Source organism: Acanthochromis polyacanthus, chromosome 1 (genome assembly GCF_021347895.1).
Source record: "Acanthochromis polyacanthus isolate Apoly-LR-REF ecotype Palm Island chromosome 1, KAUST_Apoly_ChrSc, whole genome shotgun sequence".
NCBI classification, from domain to species: Eukaryota; Metazoa; Chordata; class Actinopteri; family Pomacentridae; genus Acanthochromis; species Acanthochromis polyacanthus.
In genome coordinates this window covers 51,653,042-51,675,155 of record NC_067113.1, presented here as the reverse complement: position 1 = coordinate 51,675,155, position 22,114 = coordinate 51,653,042, and the positions used below count along the sequence as shown (strand labels likewise).

The 22,114-nt window shown below is 40.0% G+C and overlaps 1 protein-coding gene across 1 annotated transcript in view; it reads left to right on the top strand.

The window, feature by feature from the left end:
• plxna4 (plexin A4) overlaps positions 1-22,114 on the top strand; it is a 252,777-nt gene that overhangs the window by 168,461 nt on the left and 62,202 nt on the right. Inside the window, 4 exon segments of the mRNA XM_022195665.2 lie at positions 12,662-12,785; positions 16,433-16,586; positions 19,073-19,172; positions 19,553-19,667. Of these exon segments, the coding sequence (XP_022051357.2) occupies positions 12,662-12,785; positions 16,433-16,586; positions 19,073-19,172; positions 19,553-19,667 (493 nt within the window).

Here is a 22,114-nt window from a genome sequence, read left to right as displayed (position 1 = left end):
GAATTTCGCTCCACTACGCTGGATCTACGTGTTCAGTGCATTTTTTCATAGACAATACCCTTCTAGACTCTGGGTTAAAAGTTCTACTCAGAATATTTGTCCGAACTTTGTCACCAGCCAGAAATGTATCTTTATGAGAATACCCAAAAAATGAAAATCTGGTGCTGCTGTTTTTGCTTGTTTTAAGTGCTATGTTAATTCTGGCAACACAAAATCTTTATCAAATGTCATAAACACATCTACCAAACATTTGAAACAAGTATTGGTGCCTTAGTGTACATAGGTGAATTCGAGTGAGAAATGTAGCTAATTTCTTGAAGGAAACGCTTCAACTTAAGTGTTTGCACCCAGCACAATGAAATATATAGTAAATTTAGCTAAAAGCTTATGTGTCATATATTAAAAATATCACAACCTACTGTGTAATGAAAGATATAAAATAAAAATGCACACCATGGCCATAAATGGCTGAAAATCAACCGAATTGCTACCACGCCCTCCTAAATCGGAATAATGGCAAAAATGGAATAAGACAAAAAAATAAATGCACAAAAGGTCAGAGTCATTCACAAGTATGGTATAAAACATTTATTCAAATACGACAGTGTCTCTGAATATGAAAATATAGATTAATACACATACAAATATAGAAAAAAAGAAAGAAAAAGAAAAACTGTACATGGTGACATGGTGCATATATTACTCATCAATATCACTTTCATCAAAGTCATCATCCCATACAGCTCTGTCCTCTGTTTCTTTTGAAACATTCTCGCATGCTTGGCACCGACATAAATCTGTACAAGACAGTCTTGCAGACATACAAGAACATCTTTCAGTTTCACATTTGGTTGTCTTGCAACTACAGTGGACTACCTGCAAAACACTATCAGGGGCAGGATTTTTAGTCATCCAGATGTTGTGCTAGCCATGTGTTCCCTGTCACTTTCAGTTTGGCTTTCAGCTTGGCTTACCTCAGTGGACTCAGTAGATGTACCTGACTGTGGAGGTATCTTTTGTAATAGTCTATCAGCTGACAGTGTCTCAACAAAAACAAGTTCACTGATGTTTCTCTTGGCAGGGCAGTGGAAAGTGAGCTGCGGGAAGTCACGCGTCAGCGCCTCTTCAGTAGATCCTGCCTGAAACACAAAAAATATGGGGAAAGATGAGTATGTGTGTGCGCATGCACGTGTGTTTACATAAACATACGCGCATACCCTTTTTTGTGAGAATAAGTCAATAACAATTAACCTTGTAGTATTTACTTTTTTTGTTTACAAGAACCGTGAGAGAGACACATTTCGGTTACCTGTATTCTGAAGCATCAAGACCCTCTTGATTCTTCACTATGTCCACGAATGTCTTTCGTAGCTTGTCCATTCGCAGCACTTCCTGGTCAACTATAATCCTTTGATGGATGACAGTCTCACAGAAGAAATTGTAGCTGTCAGTGAAGGGTGTTTCAGTTCTGAAAAACACACGCGCACACACACACAAACCATGTGTAAACTGTTGCAGCCATGTCATATTTACATAATCATCCAATCAAGATTATCTAAGCTTGTCTATTCCGCCAATTTTTCCTGAATAAAATTATCAAATAGGTTTTCGGAACTACAGTTAAACACAAAAAGACTATGTTGTTTGTCAATGCCTCATTTTGAAATGTACAATGTGTAATAAAATGTTAATGCATTGTAATAACTCACGCTTCATCTGGGTTGCAGTACTTGTTTCCATAGGCCTTGACAAAAACTTAGTGTACTGTGCATAACAGGTCCTGTGGTACCGCACCTCCAGGGCCACACAGTCTTTTTCTTTAATGTGCAAAAGCACGCTGGTGTCCTCCTTCAGCTCAGCAGCCTTCTGCAACCGGCGTTTAAAAAATATAGAGAGAAAGCCACTGTCTAACGCAGGTTCTGTAAGTTTCCCACCGTTTCCGTGTAAAGTCCTGCACGTCTTCGCCCTGGACATCTGTGAGATGCATATAGCATCGTTTCGATCCTTTTTTAGTAACTTTTGAAGGCAGTTTCCTTGTCTTTCTTTCTTTTTGTCATCTTCGCTGTATCTGTGCGAGATACAGTTGGCGCCATGTTGGGTGTTTATCTGATTCCACGGCAACAGGACTTGGCTCCATTGGTTCCACGTGACAAAAACCTGCACACACTGCAAATCCTAGTCCGCCCGTGTAAGTATTCACTACGCCACAGTAAAAAAAGACCACACAAAAACGCTAATTATTAAAAAATGACTGGAAACGGTGAGTAGAAACTTTTTTGGGTACTAATTAGCAATAGATATATCTTATAAAGCAGAGTTCATGTAGATCCACGTGAGTGGAACGAAATTCACTTTCTAGGCACTTTTTCCATGGTCCCAATACAGCCTATAGGCTTTACATTTGTATCCAACCTGGAAACTCTGCACTTTAAATCTCTTCTAAAATGCATTCTATAAATTGGAACTTCTTCAAGCTTGATCAAATTTCAATTGCATTTGCTGATGTTTTAAGCTTAAAATACCTAGATTTCCACATTATTGCTGACTTACAGGATTTTAGAGCCCTTGCACTACAACTTAAGTTGGTAAAAAAATAAATAAATAAATAGTTGGAGGCATGTCAATACCTTTGCTCAGGCCAAATCCCCAAATAGAGAAACTGTTTTTTGGTTTCAAAAAGTGATAAAAATGACTTGACTACCCCTCAAGTTTGAATTTATTCAGTTGTTTCTTTGATCTTGAGATTCTTGCATCCATGGCATTGCTCTGATGTCTGTGCCCAGGGGAGGATGGCCATCCCTGTGTATGAGCGACTGTTTTCACCCCTTACCCTCACCCTCCACCTCTTGGTGGGTGCCAAGGGAAGTTGAGGGAAGGGAACAAGGCCAAGAAGTGACAGGGGCATCAAGACGGAACGGAGTGCGCACATCCCAGTTCCCTCTCAACTGTCACCCATCATAGTGTGAAGACACACACAACACAAACCAATCTACTAGCTGCGCACACATGCACAACAGCTGCAACACCCACTTTTTAAGTCAGGACCATTGCTCACTGTCACCTAGTGTCACTCCGCCACACACAGGAAACAGAGACACTGGGAAAATGGACACGCACACACAAACACACGCTCACAGTGGGGAAGGTGTCTTGCTTTTGTCGGCAGAGCATGAACCAAACACAAGGACTGACATGAGACAGAGACGATGAATGAGAAATGTGGTGACAGTCAAAGTGAGTGAAGATGTTATGGTGATGTATTCCAAGCGAATGAGTGGGGTGAACGGAACAAGAGAGAAAGCAGGGTTATATAAATTCAGAGCAAAAGAGAATGGGGATAAGAAATTATCTGGTATAGAGCATAAATTAAACTCTAGAAGGAGGTACTGTGTGGAGTACGTGAGGGTAAACATGTATACACACACAAACCATGGAGATGATGGCTCATTGTAGAGAGGGCGAGGCTGTAGTGGGCTCTTATGCAGCCTATTATGGGCTGTATGGAGATGCAAAACAGATCCAAGGAGAAACTTATATGGAACAGAGAAAATTGTGGATTACAGTGAGATATCCTATTTCAGCACCATGGACAGTGCCATGGATTTCTTATTCAACTCTAACCTTCTCATTGTTAAGTAGCACAATTTTAACTTAAGGTTAAAATAAGGTAGACTTAACTAGTATGACAGGCAACCAAGGATGGCAGATATACAGAGTTTGACATGCCATATTAGATGCATTAGATACACACAGCCGTGGAGCCTTGACAAGCAAGCCATACATACTTCACTCCTACAATAGCCTACGATAATGGCCTCTGTTAGGAATAATATTCATTTAACTTTAGGCATCTGAAACTGTGTTCTGCATTTGGCACACAAGCAAGATTTATTTAAAATATACAACCAAACCATTCACATGTATAACAGTTAATCTCGACTGACAGAGAATGCCTCTGGGAGAAGCCTACTCAAGCAGGTCACCTCACATGTCCCATCACATAGCTGTTGCTATGGCAACAGCAGCATAGTAACAAGATAACCATGTTATATAATCCAACAGTAATCCTTTCTAATGTTTCAAGTGCTTAATGTCAGATACTATTGTCCACTGAGATTACTCATACATGCCACACGTGACATCAGGTGTTCATCTGCTGTTATCAAAGATTCATTTCAAAAGCTGGACCATTGAGCTGTTATTTAATATGGCGATATCATTTGTAATGAGTGATTCCAACCTGCATCTTCGAACCGTAGCCATATGAGGACTGAAACATCAGTCTTACAGCTACATATACAGGCTGGGGTTTTCCAAAAAAAAATGCTATACTCTAACTAAAATAGGGCTCCATATTCTGTGGAGCGTAATTGTATTGAAATCCAATCAAATGATTACATTCCATATTTCTTTCCAAAAATACATTGCAAATCTTTTTTTTTTTTTTTTTTTTTTTTTTTTTTGGGGGGGGGGGGGGGTGAAAATCTAAATAGTTTACCTTATCTTGTGCCCCTCTTTTCCATGCATATCTGAAAGTCTAAGTACATTTTAAACACTGAACGATACTATTTACAAATCACTGTTTATCGCAAGCCCTTGAGTAAGTTTAAACTGTGCAAAAATAAAGAATTAGAATAATCACAGCTCTGGTGCCACTGAAAATGTTGGTCAGAAATGCATTGTCTTTTTCTAGTTTCACACTAGTAATAGAAAAAAAAAGATAAGAAAATTGTTAAATTTGTATCAGGCATCAATACACAGCAGTCACACATACACTTCAGAGACCTTTAAGGGATCAATTTTGATCCACAGAGAATGACTATAACTAGAATTTGTCCTGTCATTCAGAGAAATGAGAAACTTTCCTGTGGTTGCAAATCAGCACACCTAAACTTGACAGGCAGTGTATCGACTGACTCGATCAATACTATCATATGTTGCTTTCTGCTCTTGCGTCCATGCAGGATTATATCACAATATAGATAAAGAAGCTAAGTGCACTGTTGAGACTTCATTGTAAGAAAAAAAAAACCTGTTATTATCCTGAGGAGCAGTTATGAAAACATCAATCTGCGTAAATTTGCAAATACCTCTAAAAAAAAGTGTAGATGAACTGCAACAGTAAGCTTTTGTTTTCCCTTGTCAGTTCTTACCCTTTATTTCATAATTCCGTGCCTCAGATGTGTTGATGTATTGCAATGAATGTGACAGCCATAAATGAGCTGTTTTAAAATGTTGCAGTATTAGCTTTTAAAATCATTGCTTCTTTTCACCCAGCACGACACATTACTTCAGTTTTGTCATCTTTAAATGCAAAAATGACACTTAGTAACAGTAACACTTAAAATTAAATGAGATTTACAGTACTCGATCCATAATAAAACAGTGTAGCTAACCTGATGATTTTAAAAAGCATAATTTCGAAGTGATTCAGCAGTAATTCAAGGAAATCTCATAAAGGCTGTTGTTGGTTCTGCCCCTCACACAGACACCCACATACACACCAACATACCTTTGAGTCAGACAGATAAAGGTTTTTAATACAGTTAACCTGGCCTAATGACATCTTCAGGGGCAGCAGTGGCATCTCATATGCTAGATAAACAGCCTAATAAACCTGCCACATCATGCCACCATTGGGTACCTCTGCCAGGGGCTGTTTATTTGTTAATCTGTGTGAGTGTGAGACAGAGGCAGGAAGAGACAGAATGAAGCCATGAAGAAAGTTGGCCTCGTGGCTTTTGACCGCTGCTAAACTTGCACAGTACTAAAAGTCGAGGCAGAGAGAAACGGCTGCTCTTTGATGCCCAGAGGCTCAGACTAATATTGACGATTATCACCTACTTTGAGGATGAAAAATATTGGGTTCATTGAGATTTTTGAAAATGGTAAATACTAGTAATCCCCATTTTATTCAAGCACTTAAAGAAAACTACTAAATTCAGGTTATCTCTCAACCAAACTCTATTTTTATGCACACATTAAGACATTGTTCTATCTCACATTGCTTTACACCAATACAAACTCTCAGCAGCAGTATTCCTGTAAAATTTTCCACTCAGCTGGTGTTCTTGCATTGGTAGTATGCAAAGGGGATAGCTCAGAGATGTCTAGACCTGGGGGCAACTGCTTTGCAATTTCTGTGTCTTCAGGTATGGCCTTTTGAGAAACAGACTGTGTGTGTGTGTGTGTGTGTGTGTGTGTGTGTGTGTGTGTGTGTGTGTGTGTGTGTGTGTGTGTGTGTGTGTGTGTGTGTGTGTGTTGTGTGTGTGTGTGTGTGTGTGTGTGTGTGTGTGTGTGTGTGTGTGTGTGTGTGTGTGTGTGTGTGTGTGCGCACAAACTAGAGTAACGGGGTCATGGCCAGTGGGCCAGGTAATGACTCTCCCACCAGCCCCTTCATACGGATTTCTGCTCTGTGGACCACCACTCTTAATGATAGCAGAAGGAGGCACACTTGCCCTTGTGAGCGTTCGCCTGTGTTCTTGTGTATTTGGTCACATGCACGAGTAAGAGATGTAGCCACCAGCCTGAATGTAGATGTGTCATTTGACTGCATCTCTGTGACACAGCTCATGCGCTACAGCAACTTATACAGCCTAAGGCTATTAGTATGTATAGGATTCCATATACAGTAGTGTCTGATGATGCATGGGTAGTATGGTAATTGGGTTTGTGCCTATTTGTTGCACATTGATTTATCACAAACAGCACAGTAGAGACGAAAATACTTTAAAATGTCTTGTAATTTCAGTGGAGAGGTTTTTCTTTTTATTGTTGGGTTGTTCTGTTTCTCGTTATATTTATATATGCATAGATAAAAAAAAGTGTGTATGAGCTGAGGGTGGTTGAATTTCAGTTTGGTGAGAATTTAATAGCTTTCGTTTCCCAGCTTGCTTGACCTTCTCCATATGCCTTGAATTAGGTATGCATTACACCTGAAGTTTCACATGACCAAATACATCTCCGCCCTCTCTTTAGTCTATTCTTTCTCTATGCTCCCCTGAGCCCTGCAACCTGCGCCCATTGATACTCGACTAGCTTCAAGCACAAGGGATCTAGCTTGGTATTATGCTGTGTCTCCAAGCTTTAAAATACTTAAGAATGCTGTGTGCTCCTGTTGCTTTGACATGATGTATGTGAGGGAGTCGTGATTTTTGTAACTCTTTGTAGTTTCTGTTTAAATGCTGCTTTTTCCAGTTATCTGCCTGAACAAAGCTGTGCATTTTAGGTTTTTGTGAAATCATAATCATGTTACAAGGCCTGCAGTAAATTAGACCTGTTTAAACACATTGCTTAGTGTTGATTGTTTTTCATCTGGAGACAAACACTGTAAAGAATAACGTGGTCATTTTGTCAGTTGAATGATCAAAGAAGCTTCATGATTAATATATTTGAGGGAATATTTTATCTGCTCGACCATCTAGTTTTGAATAGCTGTGACAGCCTCATCAGCAACAATTGCCAATGTTAAAAATCCTTCTCTGCCCTCTCCTCAGTCTCCCTTTAATTGTGTCACCTTATCAAAGACTGGGAGAAACAAGAGTGCAGATTAGTTTTCATTCAGGGCTCATCTAATCCTTTCAGCTCACTCTCTCATAATGCGTCACTGCCAGTCTGTCAAACAGGGCTGCACAACAGCAGCATCACAAACCAAATGAATAGATGTTGGACATCTAATTCGCTGCTAAAAAGATAGCCTGAGTCAGGCTTTTATGACTGTTATTTGAAATCTAAATCGCTTTGATCTCTGGGGTTCCCTAAACGCTCTATTCTTTGCTGTTTACAAAGGGTGGGATTGTTACATATTGTTACAAACGATGCAATCTGTTTTTCTTTCAAGGTCTGTGTGGATAGTAATTGAAAACAATTATCCAGTGCTTTACTCTGATATTGCCCACCTCTTACATCAGTTAAACCATGTATGGCCTCCTTTCACCGAAGCACCAAGTCAGTCAGAGCAGCTACATAAATTGACACAATCCAAATCAGCATGTAGAGATTTCCTACTCTGTGGTGAGAGGCTCGGTGAGGCTTCAGACAAATGCATATCGGTTAATGGCCAGCCACTAGGATCTCAGTAGGTTTCTCTGCTATCAGAGAATTAAAGTAACGGGTATTCCCTACAGTGAAACTATGCAGGGCATTTTGCTTCAGTGTGCAAATGGAAGACAAAATGCTACCAAAGAAAACCATGTGAAGGCTGTTCAAATGGCAAAACACTGCACAATTGTTCATCCTCCTTGAATGTAATCTGAAGGACTGAAAACTTATCTTGGCAGCAGTCTTCTTCTTTCTGAATGTTTGTCTGTTAAACGGTGTGTTGGTGGGTGAAATTGGATTGTGCTGCACAAAAGGTGGATCCAGGAGCATTCTTTTTTACAGCAATACTCTGTTTGTTAGCATAGCCCTCCAATTGTGTCTTAGCTGAAAAAACTCTACACGGCAGTACCATTACCCATCCTTAGGGAGATACTGAGATGAAGAGAAAAGAAGCTTCCCACTTTTGCTGAGTCATAGACTCTGCATTGTCTGTCTGTGATGGAAAGGTTCATCATTCGACTTGTTGGCTTTTTCATCCTGCCCAGCAAGTCGGTGAACTTCTGACTCTTAGAAGATGAAAGTTACATTCTCTGCCGGTCTACAGTATAGAGCACCAAAGTGAAACCACAACTTCCGTGTTGTTTCAGATGTAAAAAAGCCTATGACACTAATGGTTGAAAATCCTGCGTTGGACGAGACCTTTTCTCTCATGTGGTTTGATTCCTATGTATAGTCAAGGAGAGTAATATTTTAGAAAATATCATTGTTTATTCAGTATTTCTCTTACACAACTTGATGGAAGAGGCAAATGCATCAAGAAGTTAGCTGAGGTAGCTAGCTCAGTGGCCAATTAAAATAAATACTAGTATCAAGTGTCTTATTTAGGTGTTGACGCTGTATAACAGAGTCTTCCAAATTCCCCATAGGTGTTCAGTTAGACTGAATCATATGCCATATCAAATGATTTGCATTATTTTCATTCTCATCAAACCATTCAGACCTCTCCTGCTGTGTAGATGGGAGCATAGTCTGTCATCCAGCTACAAATGTTTCATCATAGGATAAATGTGATAAAAGTGATCATTCAGAATAACTTTGTACTGATTTGCAGTGAGCCTTCCCTCTCAAAGGACAAATGAACCCAAACAAAGTCTCTACCAGAACAACAAAGCCACCAAGTCCCTTTACTCTAGAGGTCAATGGCTCAGGTTTTTCCTCTCATTTGTCACCTGTACATATATCTGTAATAATAGCAGGGCAGAGAGAAGCAAGAATTGTTAGTCTTTAGAGATTGTGACTGCAATGCTGAAAAAACTGTATTAGAAGAGAGTGTAAGGAAGTTTACTAGAAGTCATGCATTACAAGATAATGGTCACACAGATTGCAAATATGTACAGTTTGGTATTCGTATAAAATATGAGTAGCATCAAATGTAGTATTAATCTGACATTCTTGCTAGGCAGAAGGTTCAAACAGAAATATCCTCAATAGGAATAGGAAGTTAATCCATAAGAATTTGGGGTCACTGTTCCTCCATGAAACTGATGCACTTTGTTGAACTTTAGTGGAGGTGTTTGTCTTTTAAGACGAATTCCTCATTCACGGCACATCTGCTTAACAAGCAAGACAAATTGCCCCCTGTCCACTTTTTAGAGCAGAGTGATATAAGCTCTCTAATGATACTATATTAACAGGCCCTGGTCCAGCTATACCAGGACTTGTTGTTGCACTATTCCACTCACCCTTCCTCATTATGTCTTCTTGTCTTGTAACTGTATTAAGAGACATTATAAATGTCTGCAGATGATAAAACCTGTGGGCTGTATATCTTGGCCAAAGTAATTATTTCTCATAAACAGAGTGCAGTGTGACTCACACACTTTAATAACCAAAAAAAAAAAAAAACATTATTTGCCAGGAGGTCAACATTAACAAGTCTTTGCAGCATGTCTTGCTCATTCTTCTTCATCCTTTTACCCTGCTTCTTTACCCTAACCTTAATCTTACTTTAGCCTAACTTTAACCTAAACCTCACCTTTAAAAACAAACTATTATTTAGTTTAAAATTGAATGATTTATGCAAACTGGATGTGTCATGTAGCAGGCATGTCCTGTAGAACGGTGTATCTGCAAATATGAACATAATTTTTTAAAGTTATTTGAAGTATATTTGTTAACATAAGGACATGTAATTTATTATAAGATGCACATATATTCCAAATCACATATGTAAGTCAGTCAGTTCAGCTTCAGGTATGTGGCACCTATGAGAGTTTTGACTATCCATTTTGTTTAAAACAAGTGTTATAGCTGTTAAACATATTTTAAATGATCTATGCCTGTCACACAAACGGCACTATTACAGCGAAGCAATGGTGAAAGTTAACCAGCAGTGAAACGACTATCATGACAGAACAACACAAAATTAAAACATAGAAAATAACCAGTGGATTGGAACTGACAACATCTCATTTAAACAATGTCAGCAAAGACTTTGAGTTGAGAAATGATGTTAATATTGACCAGGGGCCTTTTCTTGAAATGCATCTGCCTCTGCACATTTCTAGTCTCCTGTGACAGCATTTGATTGAAGCTAACGGGAGGGCAGCTGCATGCCTTATTCATTTAATCTGGGTTTAATATTCATTTATTGTTGTCAGTATCTATTATTTTGCACATTGTATTTTCTTTATTTTAACATGTTTCATCACCTGCTGTCAGACACTTCACCATCTCCCAGGAATCACTTAACAGTATTTAGATGTATATATTTATACTGTGTGTGTGACAGTGTGTGAGCATTTGTGAGAGATGGGGAAAGAAAGAGGAAGATGAATTGACAGAGTGGTATAATCCTCTGTTCACTCTTTTTTTAAAAATTATAATTCAGTAATGATTCAGTCACCCATAGTGATGATTCACTGACGGGGACTGTGCCAGTTAACGCTAATAATGCAATACAGCTCGTTGTGTTGGCATGAAATGTGACATTTTTCTACCAAAATACAATATACAGTGACACTGTCAAGGAACAAATGCAATCATAATTATATACACACAAACAAAACCCATACCAAGCAAACATTTACACTGTTTCAATCTGAGCATCTTCTTACACTGTTGCTTTTTTCCAAGATGTAAACAACAGACCTGTGGGTATTCAAGGAAGCAAACTGTGTGTGTATGTCTATTATATATATATTTGTAGGTTAAAGTGTGCGTTTGTGGGTTTTCTATGTGGGTTGTTTGCCTGGAGGCTACTTATATGATGCGGTCTTATTAAATCAGTGCTGGAAAAGGAGGCACAGACATCAGTGATAGAAAAGCACAAAGGAACCTGAAGTGATTAAACCCCTACTCAAACCGGCTTAGTAGGGAAAGCTTCACAGAAAGCCAACAATGGTTGCATTCCTCTAAATCTTGCCTCTCTTTTCCTTTCTTTTCCCCTCTCTCCAGCAGTCTTTACCCCTCCTCCTGTGCTCTCCCTCTCTCAAACAGATTATTTCTTTTCGTTTTCTTTATGTCTGTCTTCTTAGCAGCACGTTAGGCTGCTTAACTTTACAATGCTCATGTCAGGTCAGAACCCACCCTCCCTCAATCGCTCCAATTCAGGAGAAAAAGCTTCTTTCTGCACCTAAGGTATTACTGTATCTCAGACGTCAACCACCTCGAAAGTCTTTCTTTCGTTCGTTCATTATGACCTCTTCCTTTCTTTCCAGCCTTTTATTTCTCTAAAGAACTTTTAGGACACTCTGTGGATTTGCCAGGTTGCTAATTGCACTGCAAGTTTTTGTCTAAATCAATAGGGGATTAAACTTGAATAAGTTTATGAGGGGATTAGATGAGAACAAGAGTGTGCGGGTGTGTGTGTGTGTGTGTGTGTGTGTAGAGAAAAGGTTGAGGTTATATCACAGTTTGGGCTGGTTTATTTCTCACAGAATTTCTCACCAAGAATACATTTATCAACGACTCCATCGGTTTTTCTCCTGGAAAAGTAAAGATGAAAACTTTTCACTGCAAGGTCTTGGTGACAATGAATTGCAGCTCTCATGCCAACCCGTTTTGATCTTCCAGCTATGAATGACCCTGGAGTTTATCAAGGGATTGTATTTGGAGCAGGAGTCAGTAAATTCCTCTTAGTGCACAAAGGGTCCAGTCCTCCATCTCCCCAAACCACTGTAATGGACTGAATTAGACCACCTGGTCTGGTTTTAAGAGGGGGGAGTAATCTATCCTACCCCCCACCAGCATCCACATCTCCACCTGCATTTGGCATTGCCCATGAATGCCAGTCATTAAGACAGCTTTACAAAGACGAGGCCTACCTCTTTCCCAATTGGCCGGCTCCACTTCCACATATAGAGCAAGCATTGTCTTAAATGCAACTGCACTCTCCCCTGTGCTGACTGAGCTTCCATTCATTGACCACTGTAGCTGGTACACTGCCAGAGAGGAAATATGATAAATGTGCCTAACGCCACCTGTCAGGGAGGGGTGGGACATTCTCTTTTCCCAGATGCCAACAGGTGGAAAGAAATAAGCCTTGATCAGGTTACTGTGTGCATACATGTGTGTATTTATAATCCGCGAATAACGTGTCCCCCCCTTGTGTTTTAAACAGGTGCGCCAGGAAGGAGAAATGTGAGCGCTCATCAGAGCCCCGGCGCTTTGCATCGGACATCAAGCAGTGTGTGCGTCTCAGTGTACACCCCAACAACATATCAGTGTCCCAGTTCAGTGTCACGGTGAGTAGATGAAAACACTGCATCATGTACAATAAATGAGCAACAATAACTGTTTTAAGGTTTGAGATGAACAGTGTAATTTATCAAGAATACCTGATGATGCTTCCCTCACAAATGTCTCAAATAGGTACTGCTCATCATCACCTTTGTGTGCTTCTTTCTTGTGCCACTTGGAGATATGATGTGGCCAAGTTTTAATTAGTAGTCATTCAATATATTTTTCTTTCAGTAAGAAAAAAACACTTCAAACAAGCAAATACTATTTGTCTCAGTGGAGCCACATTGCATTAAATAGTGTGGATAGCTGAATATGTTGCTAGTGAGAAAATCTTGTCTGGCAGATTGACAATATCACACTCTCAAGCATAATTTGTAATATGATGTAATTATGCTCTAAATACTGATTAGTAGCCAGTGTTCACTCTGTAATCCTGCTTTATATCATTTTACCGCCTGCCAACATGCATCCTTCAAATCCTGACCTCACAACTTACAGTCCTGTCCAGTGAAGTACACGCTCAACAAATGTCAACAGTCATTAACAGCATCCAGTTTAGCTCAGCTGTGTTTATTGTGATTGTTGGCAGCTAAATGCAGCACTTTTCCCCCTGGACATTTCATTCTGAAACAGCTGCCAGGTTTAAAAGGTCTGAATTGTTTTTGATTGTTTAAGTGTATTGATTAGCGTGCAAGGAGCTGTGATCCATTTCAACAGAAATATGTCTGTGCAGAAGCTGGAGAAACACAACACTTGGATCGTTGTTTATTTCAGTTTTGTAGCTCCGCCTTCTAGCAGAGTATATAAACTACAAGTTAGAATTCATATCTGGTAGGAAGAAATATGGTAAACACAGATATAATACACACTCTATGCTGATGGTTAATTGAAATCAGTCAAATGTAAACATGTGGTTGCTTTCTTACTGTGTCCAAGCTCTCACACTGACCAAAAGCCCATTTCAGTTGCTATTTCTTTTATTGGAACAAGTAACAAATAGCTTTTCATGTTCTTAAGTGGCTTTATGTGTGTTAAGCAGAAAACCTGACATCACCTGAACATGTTCTGCTATTCTAAATCTTTCAAAGCTTACTGTGTTTCTCCATTGTGTTGAATGATTGTCCATTTTAAAGGCACCAACACTGAATGTTATGAATATCTCGCTGATCTTAAACGCTGCCAAGTGATGTCACATTTCCTGTTTATTGGTTATATGGAGATGGCTTTGAGTCTCCTAGGCCAAGTAAGTGCATAAATATCCAATATTGTTTTCTGAAGTCAAGCCAGAATGACTTTTCTCCATCTGCGCTGCTTAGAGGGTCACATGTAAGCTGCAGATTTTCAGAGGTACACTTCTGCATCACCCTAATGATATTCATGGGTGTACGTGTGTGTGAGAGAGAGGTTTTTCAAGCCATAGTCTTCGGAGTGTTTAACCTTTTGCCACACATATTCCATCCAGCTGAATTCTGTGCAGGGGATACTGCCAGACAGACAGGGGCTCCTCCTTGACCTTTGTGTTATTAAATATTTGTTTGGAAAGATAAGGCACAGGAACTCTTGAGAGAAACAAGGACACATCACTGCTGAAGTCAGATTGATTCCAGAAAAAGCTATTATTTTCTTTGACTTACAGTTCTCTGTTTGGTCATTCATGAAAAGTTTCTTCTCCTGGACTGTGATCTCCAGAAAATAGCTGTCTCAATATGTATGCAGAAACAATGTAGTCATTACAATAAACAAATCCAAATTAGTTATCAGTGACTTGTGTATCATTAGTATGATTTTATAGATTATAATCAGTTACATCAAAGTTAGGCAAGTGTACAGTGTAAGTAATGGCATTTGTAGGCTAATTTAGGACTTACTTTAAAATTACTGTAAGAACATCTAAAGTGAAAGTCAAATGGTTTTTTCTCTCACCTTTTTTTGTGCGACATCAAACTGCTTTTGAATAAATTCTCTCTGCAGCTAAGCTGTTTTTTCACCATGGCAACATGAACAGCATCACATATTCACAGCATTAGACATGGTGCTTTATAAACCACAGGAGACCATTTGTACATGTGCGTGTATGTGTGGTGGCTGTTTCTGTTAACATGAGTATGTTGGTTTCATATTTATGCAGCACTGCTGTGGTCAGGCTTATCCATGGCTATGTAAATGTAATTGAGAAAACTCTGTCTGGCTGCATTTCCCTCTTAAAAGGAAAAATAAATAAAAGCAAGAGATGGAAAAGGTGAGAGGTAGATTGTGTAAGAGATCGAAGCGTAGTCATCCACTGTCCATCTTATGCGGGTTGCTGTATATCTGTTCACACTTTTGCCGCCTTCTTTTCATTAAACAGCAATATAAAAACAGCGCAGGTCAGCCCTTCTCTGCCGCTGAGGCAGCTTTCAGCGTCACATCACAAGTGCACTATGGGCTACGCCTCAAATCAATGCCTAGACCAAGGCCCCCTTGCAGACAGAGTTTTCCATCAATATGTATATTTTGGTCTTGACCCTACTCCACCTGCCTCCACAACCCTGTTTTTTTCTTCTCCTTTCATTCAAGGACATTTTTTTCTTTTCTCTTCTACTTCACCTGAAGCCATTTTTCCTGAGGTGCAGATACAGCTTACACAGCATTTCAAAATGAAGTGGGAAAATTTGCATTCTTTATGTCCTCGAGTTCTCTTTTCCTTGCTGTCCAGCGGTCTGCATGCCTGCACTTTTCTCCTCTCCTTCATTGTTCACTGCCTCGTTTGTTCATCTCAGTCCACCTGCTAGTCCTTTCCTCCTAGTGGTCTAAGTCTTTTTTTCATCCCACATTTACCGTAGCTTCAGTTGGCTTGTTCAATCTCTTCTAACTCATCATCCTTCCACATACTTTGACTTTTGCTTTTATATCATTTCTTTTTCTGTATCCCAAACACATTCCACTAAAACATCTAATTCTCACAGAGCCAGGGAGTCTGAAAATTGAAGAGGGATGTGAAATCCAAACAGCTTATATATTCAACACAGCATTATGGGAGGTGGCAAGAAAGGTGGTAGTGCTTGCTACTGTCACACATGGCCTATTAACATTACACTGTTTTCAATTTTAAGTCAGTCTGTGTCTTTTGCATTAGAGTGTTTTGATGTTGTTCGGACATCTGGGCAGGATATGCATCTGATGCCTCATTCAGCAATCCCCCAGTGGCTCCTCAGACCACTGACCACTCTGGAGATGGATCTTTACTCCGCACAGAGCTTGCAGCTGTTCCTCTCCTCAGCAATATTGTGTTACAGTCATATTTGAAGAGCACGCTGGCTCCAAAACCAATCTGAAGTGCTCACAGATGTGTCAGAACTGTAGCCGTGTAACTGCTTGGGCACACATCTAACTTGTTCATCTCTGACCATGGGGGCAACTATACGTCATGCTTCATCACTGGTATTTTAAACTGGTGACTGATTTTCACTGTATGGTATCTGCTTTTGAAAATGTGAAGCCATTTAAACTTAACTAGCTGTTGCTGTCAGCTATTAATTAACTTCATGAGCTGCACTGATTATTTTTGGATTATATTTGTTATATCAATTCCTAATAAATTAGTACGCTGTATAATATTCCACAGAATATTGACAACTTGTGACATTGTTCTATCTTTCTCTTTCTACAGTTGGTGTTGGAAGCCCATAACGTCCCAGAACTTTCTGCAGGTGTCAACTGCACCTTTGAGGACTTGGCTGAGATGAATGGCTTGGTAGAAGGAAACCGGATCAAATGCTCCTCCCCTGCTGAAAAGGAAATGCCACGCATTATAGTTGACAAAGGTAAAAGGCCAAAAAGCAACAAAACCGTGCTCAAAACACATACTATTCAATGCAATCCAGTGGTGCAGGTCATACATGCCATCAATATATATACAAAATGTCTCTGTACTTGACACAAGAGCCTGTGCTCTGGAGGAAGCAAGACCATAAAATATGGAAAATTATGTGTTAAACCCATTGTTCGAAACAGCTGGTAATCAACCTTAGAGCACCTGTTGAATACAAGCATATGTGTCTTTCACGAAATCACACAGTCATCTGGAGGTTTTACCTGCAGTCAGCAGCATGCTCGTCCTAAGACAATAAGTGTTCTGTGAATTTTTGTTTTCTCATTGCCAACAGTAACTCAGCAGGCCTTGGAGCGTTGCCGTAGGACATGTTTAGTAATTGAATGAACATTAGTTATTCGTATGCTATGGGATTTATTTACCTCCCTCCCTCAATGCGGATATGCTCCAGAGGGAGTGATGGGACCCCAGTTAACCCCAGTGCAAAAAGGAGAATATCAATCTGCACAGCTAAGTGTTCTTACTACAGTATTGCAGGTAACTGAGAGCCCAGGGATTACACAGCCCTCACACACAGTGTCACTGTTTCTATTGCTTTCAGGTAAAACATTTCTGACTGTAGTTATTCACATGCAAAGTAGGAAAATATTTTTTCTTTCATTTTCCCTGCCCCTCACCTCCTCTCTCTGGGGTTGGCCTAGCCTGGTCTAACTGAACAAAACTTCCATCTGGGAAGGTCTGTCCGCAGGCAGGCAATCCTTCACCACCAACCCTTAACTGTCCTCATGTTGAGATAATGAAAATGCCATTCTTCCATATTTTTCACAAAAACAAGAAAAAAAATGACAAAAAATACATGGAGATCATCAGTAATACTCAACATTTACATGTTCAAAATTTCTAATGACCATAATATTCACTATTGCTTGTGTGTCATTTACAATAACAGTATCTATATACATTGTTTACATATTGAATCTAAAAGCCAAACATGAAGCTACAGCAGGCACTTGGAAGCGAGAAAACCAGCATTTGCTGCAGTGCTGGTGAGACCTTTTCAGTCTCGGCTGTACACATAAAGAGACATTCATATTTCTTTTTATCCATTAAGTGAAACCACAAGAACGGAAGAATCACACGTAAATAGAGCGCCCTGAACAAATACATGACACCAGTATAATAAAGTAATCCACAGACCAACATATACGGATGTACAGCTGATGGGGAGCCTGAGGGTGCTTTGGGGAATTAAAAGCATTCGTTTAATGTTTGCCATGTCAGCCACATGTAAAGCTGATAATGCTGCAGTCATGCAAACATAGATGTGTCAATATGTATACTGAGACAAGAACAAATTAGGCACAAAGCATTTCTCCATATCTTTAGCTTTCCCACACCCGCAAATATACGTAGCTCCCCTGTTTTTAGAAGAGAAAAATATTTCACATATTTGAATTTTTCCTCTTCCATTTTCACTAGCACTCATTAGTCTAAGCTTGGCTGAAAGAGAGGAAAGGGAGAGCGATGGATGGAGTGAAGAGAGAGGGAGGGATAGATAGTGTTAGCAGGCTTCAAGGTAACATTTAGGTGGCCTAATTAGGACAGATCCGTTGTCATCGGTGCTTTACTGTGATTGATGAATGATTCCTTCTTTGTTAGAGAGATGGAGAGAGACACAGGGGAGAAGGAGGAGTCGCAGTGTGGAAGGAAGTGAAGAGACCTGTGTATAGAGATAGAGTGGGGATGAGAGAGGGAGGTGTGAAGGTAGTGTAGAGAGGGAGCAGTTAGATGTGTGGATGTGCTGTTGAATTAAACATGAACTCCTTCATTAGTGCCAGACAAAAGGACACACCAAATACAGATGAGGCGCAAGCTCTCATGCACGCACACACTTACACACAAACACACACATGGCTTCTGTTTCATTTTATTCTCCCTTACCTTGTCAAAGACACTCTCAAAGACTTTTCTGGGGAAATATTGTCCATCCCAGGGGAAATGCGTGTGCACCAACTTTTGTTTCTTGTAAGGAGGCAGGTATAGGGAGACTTAACCCAACAAAACCCTTCTGCTCTCCTTCTCTTAAGATACTGCCTTTACCAATGCAACAACCTGTGGCTCCGAGCAGTGCAGTTATCTTTTCTTTATGGGAAAATCCAATGTGACTACACACTGAGAAAGGATATTTGAACAAGGGAATGAAATGATTATCATATAGGCCGAGGTTCTTTAAAAGTGCTTGTGCTGCTTATGCTGGAAAAAGTAGCTCTGACACGCTACCATTATAATACTGTTTTGTTTCTGTTTGTTTCTAGAGTTGAATGAAACTGTCAGTAATGGGTTCAGTGAATTTGTTCTGAAATGTTCTCTTAGTTCTTATTCTCTTTGTCCTTGCCACGCTGTTTTAAGAACAGAAAACATTCTATATACTTCTGTGTAACAAACCATTCATTTTGATTATGCTCTGTTTTTCTATAGGTGACCACCAGATTGTGCAGCTCTATCTCAAGTCCAAAGAGACAGGCCTGGCATTTGCGAATACCAGTTTTGTTTTCTACAACTGTAGTGTGCACAAATCGTAAGTATTTTTCTACTAATAGCTTTTAAATGCCCTTCAGTAACAGCATGTAACAATATGTAATTTATGTTTTTTCCTCTACCAATTTTTGAGTGCTAAATGCAAAATAATTTAACCAGATGGACCTAAATATGCAGCATTTGAAGTCAGATTTTGTCTTTCTCTTCCTTGACATTTAAAGGTGGAGCTTGGTAGCTAATTCTTTGTCACAATTTTCATTCCTTAATATTGCTGAAAAAACTAGCATCAATAGTTGAGGCATTGAAATTGTATTGTATACATAACTAAGTAGGCATATTGAGCTTTTGTTCTCCAGTGCATTGGCTGAAGGTCAGTGTTAATTTAAACTGTGCCTGCCCTCTGCTCTGTTCTCATTTTAGGTGTCTTTCGTGTGTGAGTAGTCCCTACCAATGCCACTGGTGTAAATACAGGCACGACTGTACCCATGACCCTCGCACGTGTTCCTTCCAGGAGGGGCGAGTCAAGAAGCCCGAGGTGAGTTCCAAACCTGGTCCAGAGTAGAAAGAGTTCAACATAATCAATTTTTGTGTTGCTTTGCATCTGTTTAGTGACCAAATTCCTTTGTAGACCAGAGGGACACTAAGAAAAGAGCATATCATGCCAGAGTTAGACTAAGCTCTAGAACATGACAGAGGTTGTAGAAATGTTTTGTGTAGAACTTGTTGAGCTGTTGGCTAAGGGCTCTAAATTTTTAAGTGGCAAATGTAGCACATTATGACAATGACCACAAGTCTACATAGTTTTCACTGCTCCACCAGCCAGCCAACCTCTTCATATCGTGCCAGCTAAGTTATAAAACATGGTGAAATAAATTATAGGGAAATGTTTGGCTATGTCAGACTAATAGCTATCGTTCGAGGTTTCACATGCAAAAAGAGTTATGTTAAAAGGATTGAGACACCTTTCAGCTGTAGCGCTTCCATCTGGCATGAGTATCTTGGCATGTCTCGCTCTTGACTGCACATCAAAGGGCAGTGGAAGCTAATAAAACTGAGTCATTTCCACTTGCCCATCCCTATTCCCTGCGACAGCTTAGTCTGTGTGAATTATCAATAGTATTGGCAGCTAGTTCTATTCCCGTCGAAGCAGAGCCCACTGTAATTAGGCTGCTCTGCTGCAGAGGACAAGCCACTCGCTGGATGGGGTACGTTCAGTGAATGCCCCTAAACTCAACCGCTCCCCATCCTTTGGGAGAGAATTTTCACTTTGATTTAGAGTCACTGCAACAGTAATAGCCTTTAGGGTGAAGCAAGGAGGTAAAGGAAGAGTAGGGTATGTGGGTACAGTATGTCTGAGTATGTGTTCTTCTACAAGTTTTATGTGTATGTATCTGTCTGCAGTTTGCCTGCCTGTACACTGCCAATTCACTGTGGCTTTCAGGGGGAGGGTTTTACAGGGAGTTAGTGGCCTGTTAATCCTAGCCTGAGGTGAGCTATGATGAAGATCACTAGTGCTCATGTCTGGGTTGGCAGACGCCGCACGACGGGCAGGGACAAGCTTAGCCAGATTGCCTCCTTTGATGAGCAGTCTGCTCTCAATTGTGTTATTCCACCCATGTTTCCCCCAAGCCATTCAGCCTGCACAGACGATATTATTTTCTTTTTACACCGTTTCCATTATCCTTTTGAACCTTCTGCTTAGTTAGGCCCAAACATGAGTCTTTGCAGGTTTACTTTTCCAATTAGCTCAGGCGCCTGGTGGTCAATATTGACTCTGGATAATAATGTGTGTGTGCGTGAATCCTCTCCTATTGTGATGCTGACTAAAAGGAAACCATAAATAAAGCAAGGGGGATTTGTTATTAGCACATTAATGACATCTCTTTTTTGACATGTTGTTCATATAAAAGCAGGTGTTTTGCAGACTTAATGACTTTTAATTTGCTTTTAATTAACCCCTCAAATCCAGGGTCATGTATTTGCTGCCAGATTTCTGGTTTCCATTTTGAATTAATGATTTAGACACACAAAAGCTTAAGAACATGCACACTCAAACAGCTATCCATAGAATCATCCCCAAATTTGACAAAAGGCAACAAGTCAACTTTGCTCTGTGAAATGGGATGGGCTCTTTCTGCTGCAGATGAATTTTTGTGTACTATTACAATTAAAGGATTTCAGGCAGTGATCTGAATAATCCCTTAACTCTATGCTAATGATTGAGGCCAGGCAAATCTCCCTACTGGTTGAGCTTGTTGTTAGTATGCATTGCAGGACAGAGTTAAAGCCAAGCCTGGGCGTACAGTGGGTGCCTTTTTATTCATGCCAGCAATGATATGGGCACATGGATCAGACGTTCGCCTGTTGGCACATTAACCAAGGCCACGTCCCCGTTTGCCCTCCACACATCTCAAGGACTTAGACATTCTGATGAGCCTCGCTGACAAAGAACATCCATGCAGCTTCATTTAGTTACACTGAATAAAGAGCTCACAGTTATTTCTGTCCACTTCTGTCGCACTGATTACGGTATGAATAGGTTGTGCTTGTTTACCCGATAAACAAGGTTTGTTTACCTGCATATTTTGCTCTTTTTCAGACTGCATCCCTCATCCTGAACCATACACATAGTCTTACCTAAAGACACTGATGAAACCGGGGACACTTCCTGTTCTCTTTGTCTGATGAAAGCCACAGGAGGATATTTCCCTTTCTTCTTCTCCTGTCTACAGCACAGCATGTTCATATCCTGAGCTGCTGCCAAACCTTTCCCTAATATATCTAGTTGGTTTGGAGATACCAAACACACAAAAATATTGATGTTACTGAATACACATCGCTATCTCCTAGCAAATATTAGAACCTTAGTTTCCTTGCATTGTTTACTTCTTCACTGGGCTATAGTGATCAGTGTTGTGGAGTTTATTTACCAGAAACGTATTGATCAAGTGATCAGGGTAATTTTATTAAAGAAGCTAAATG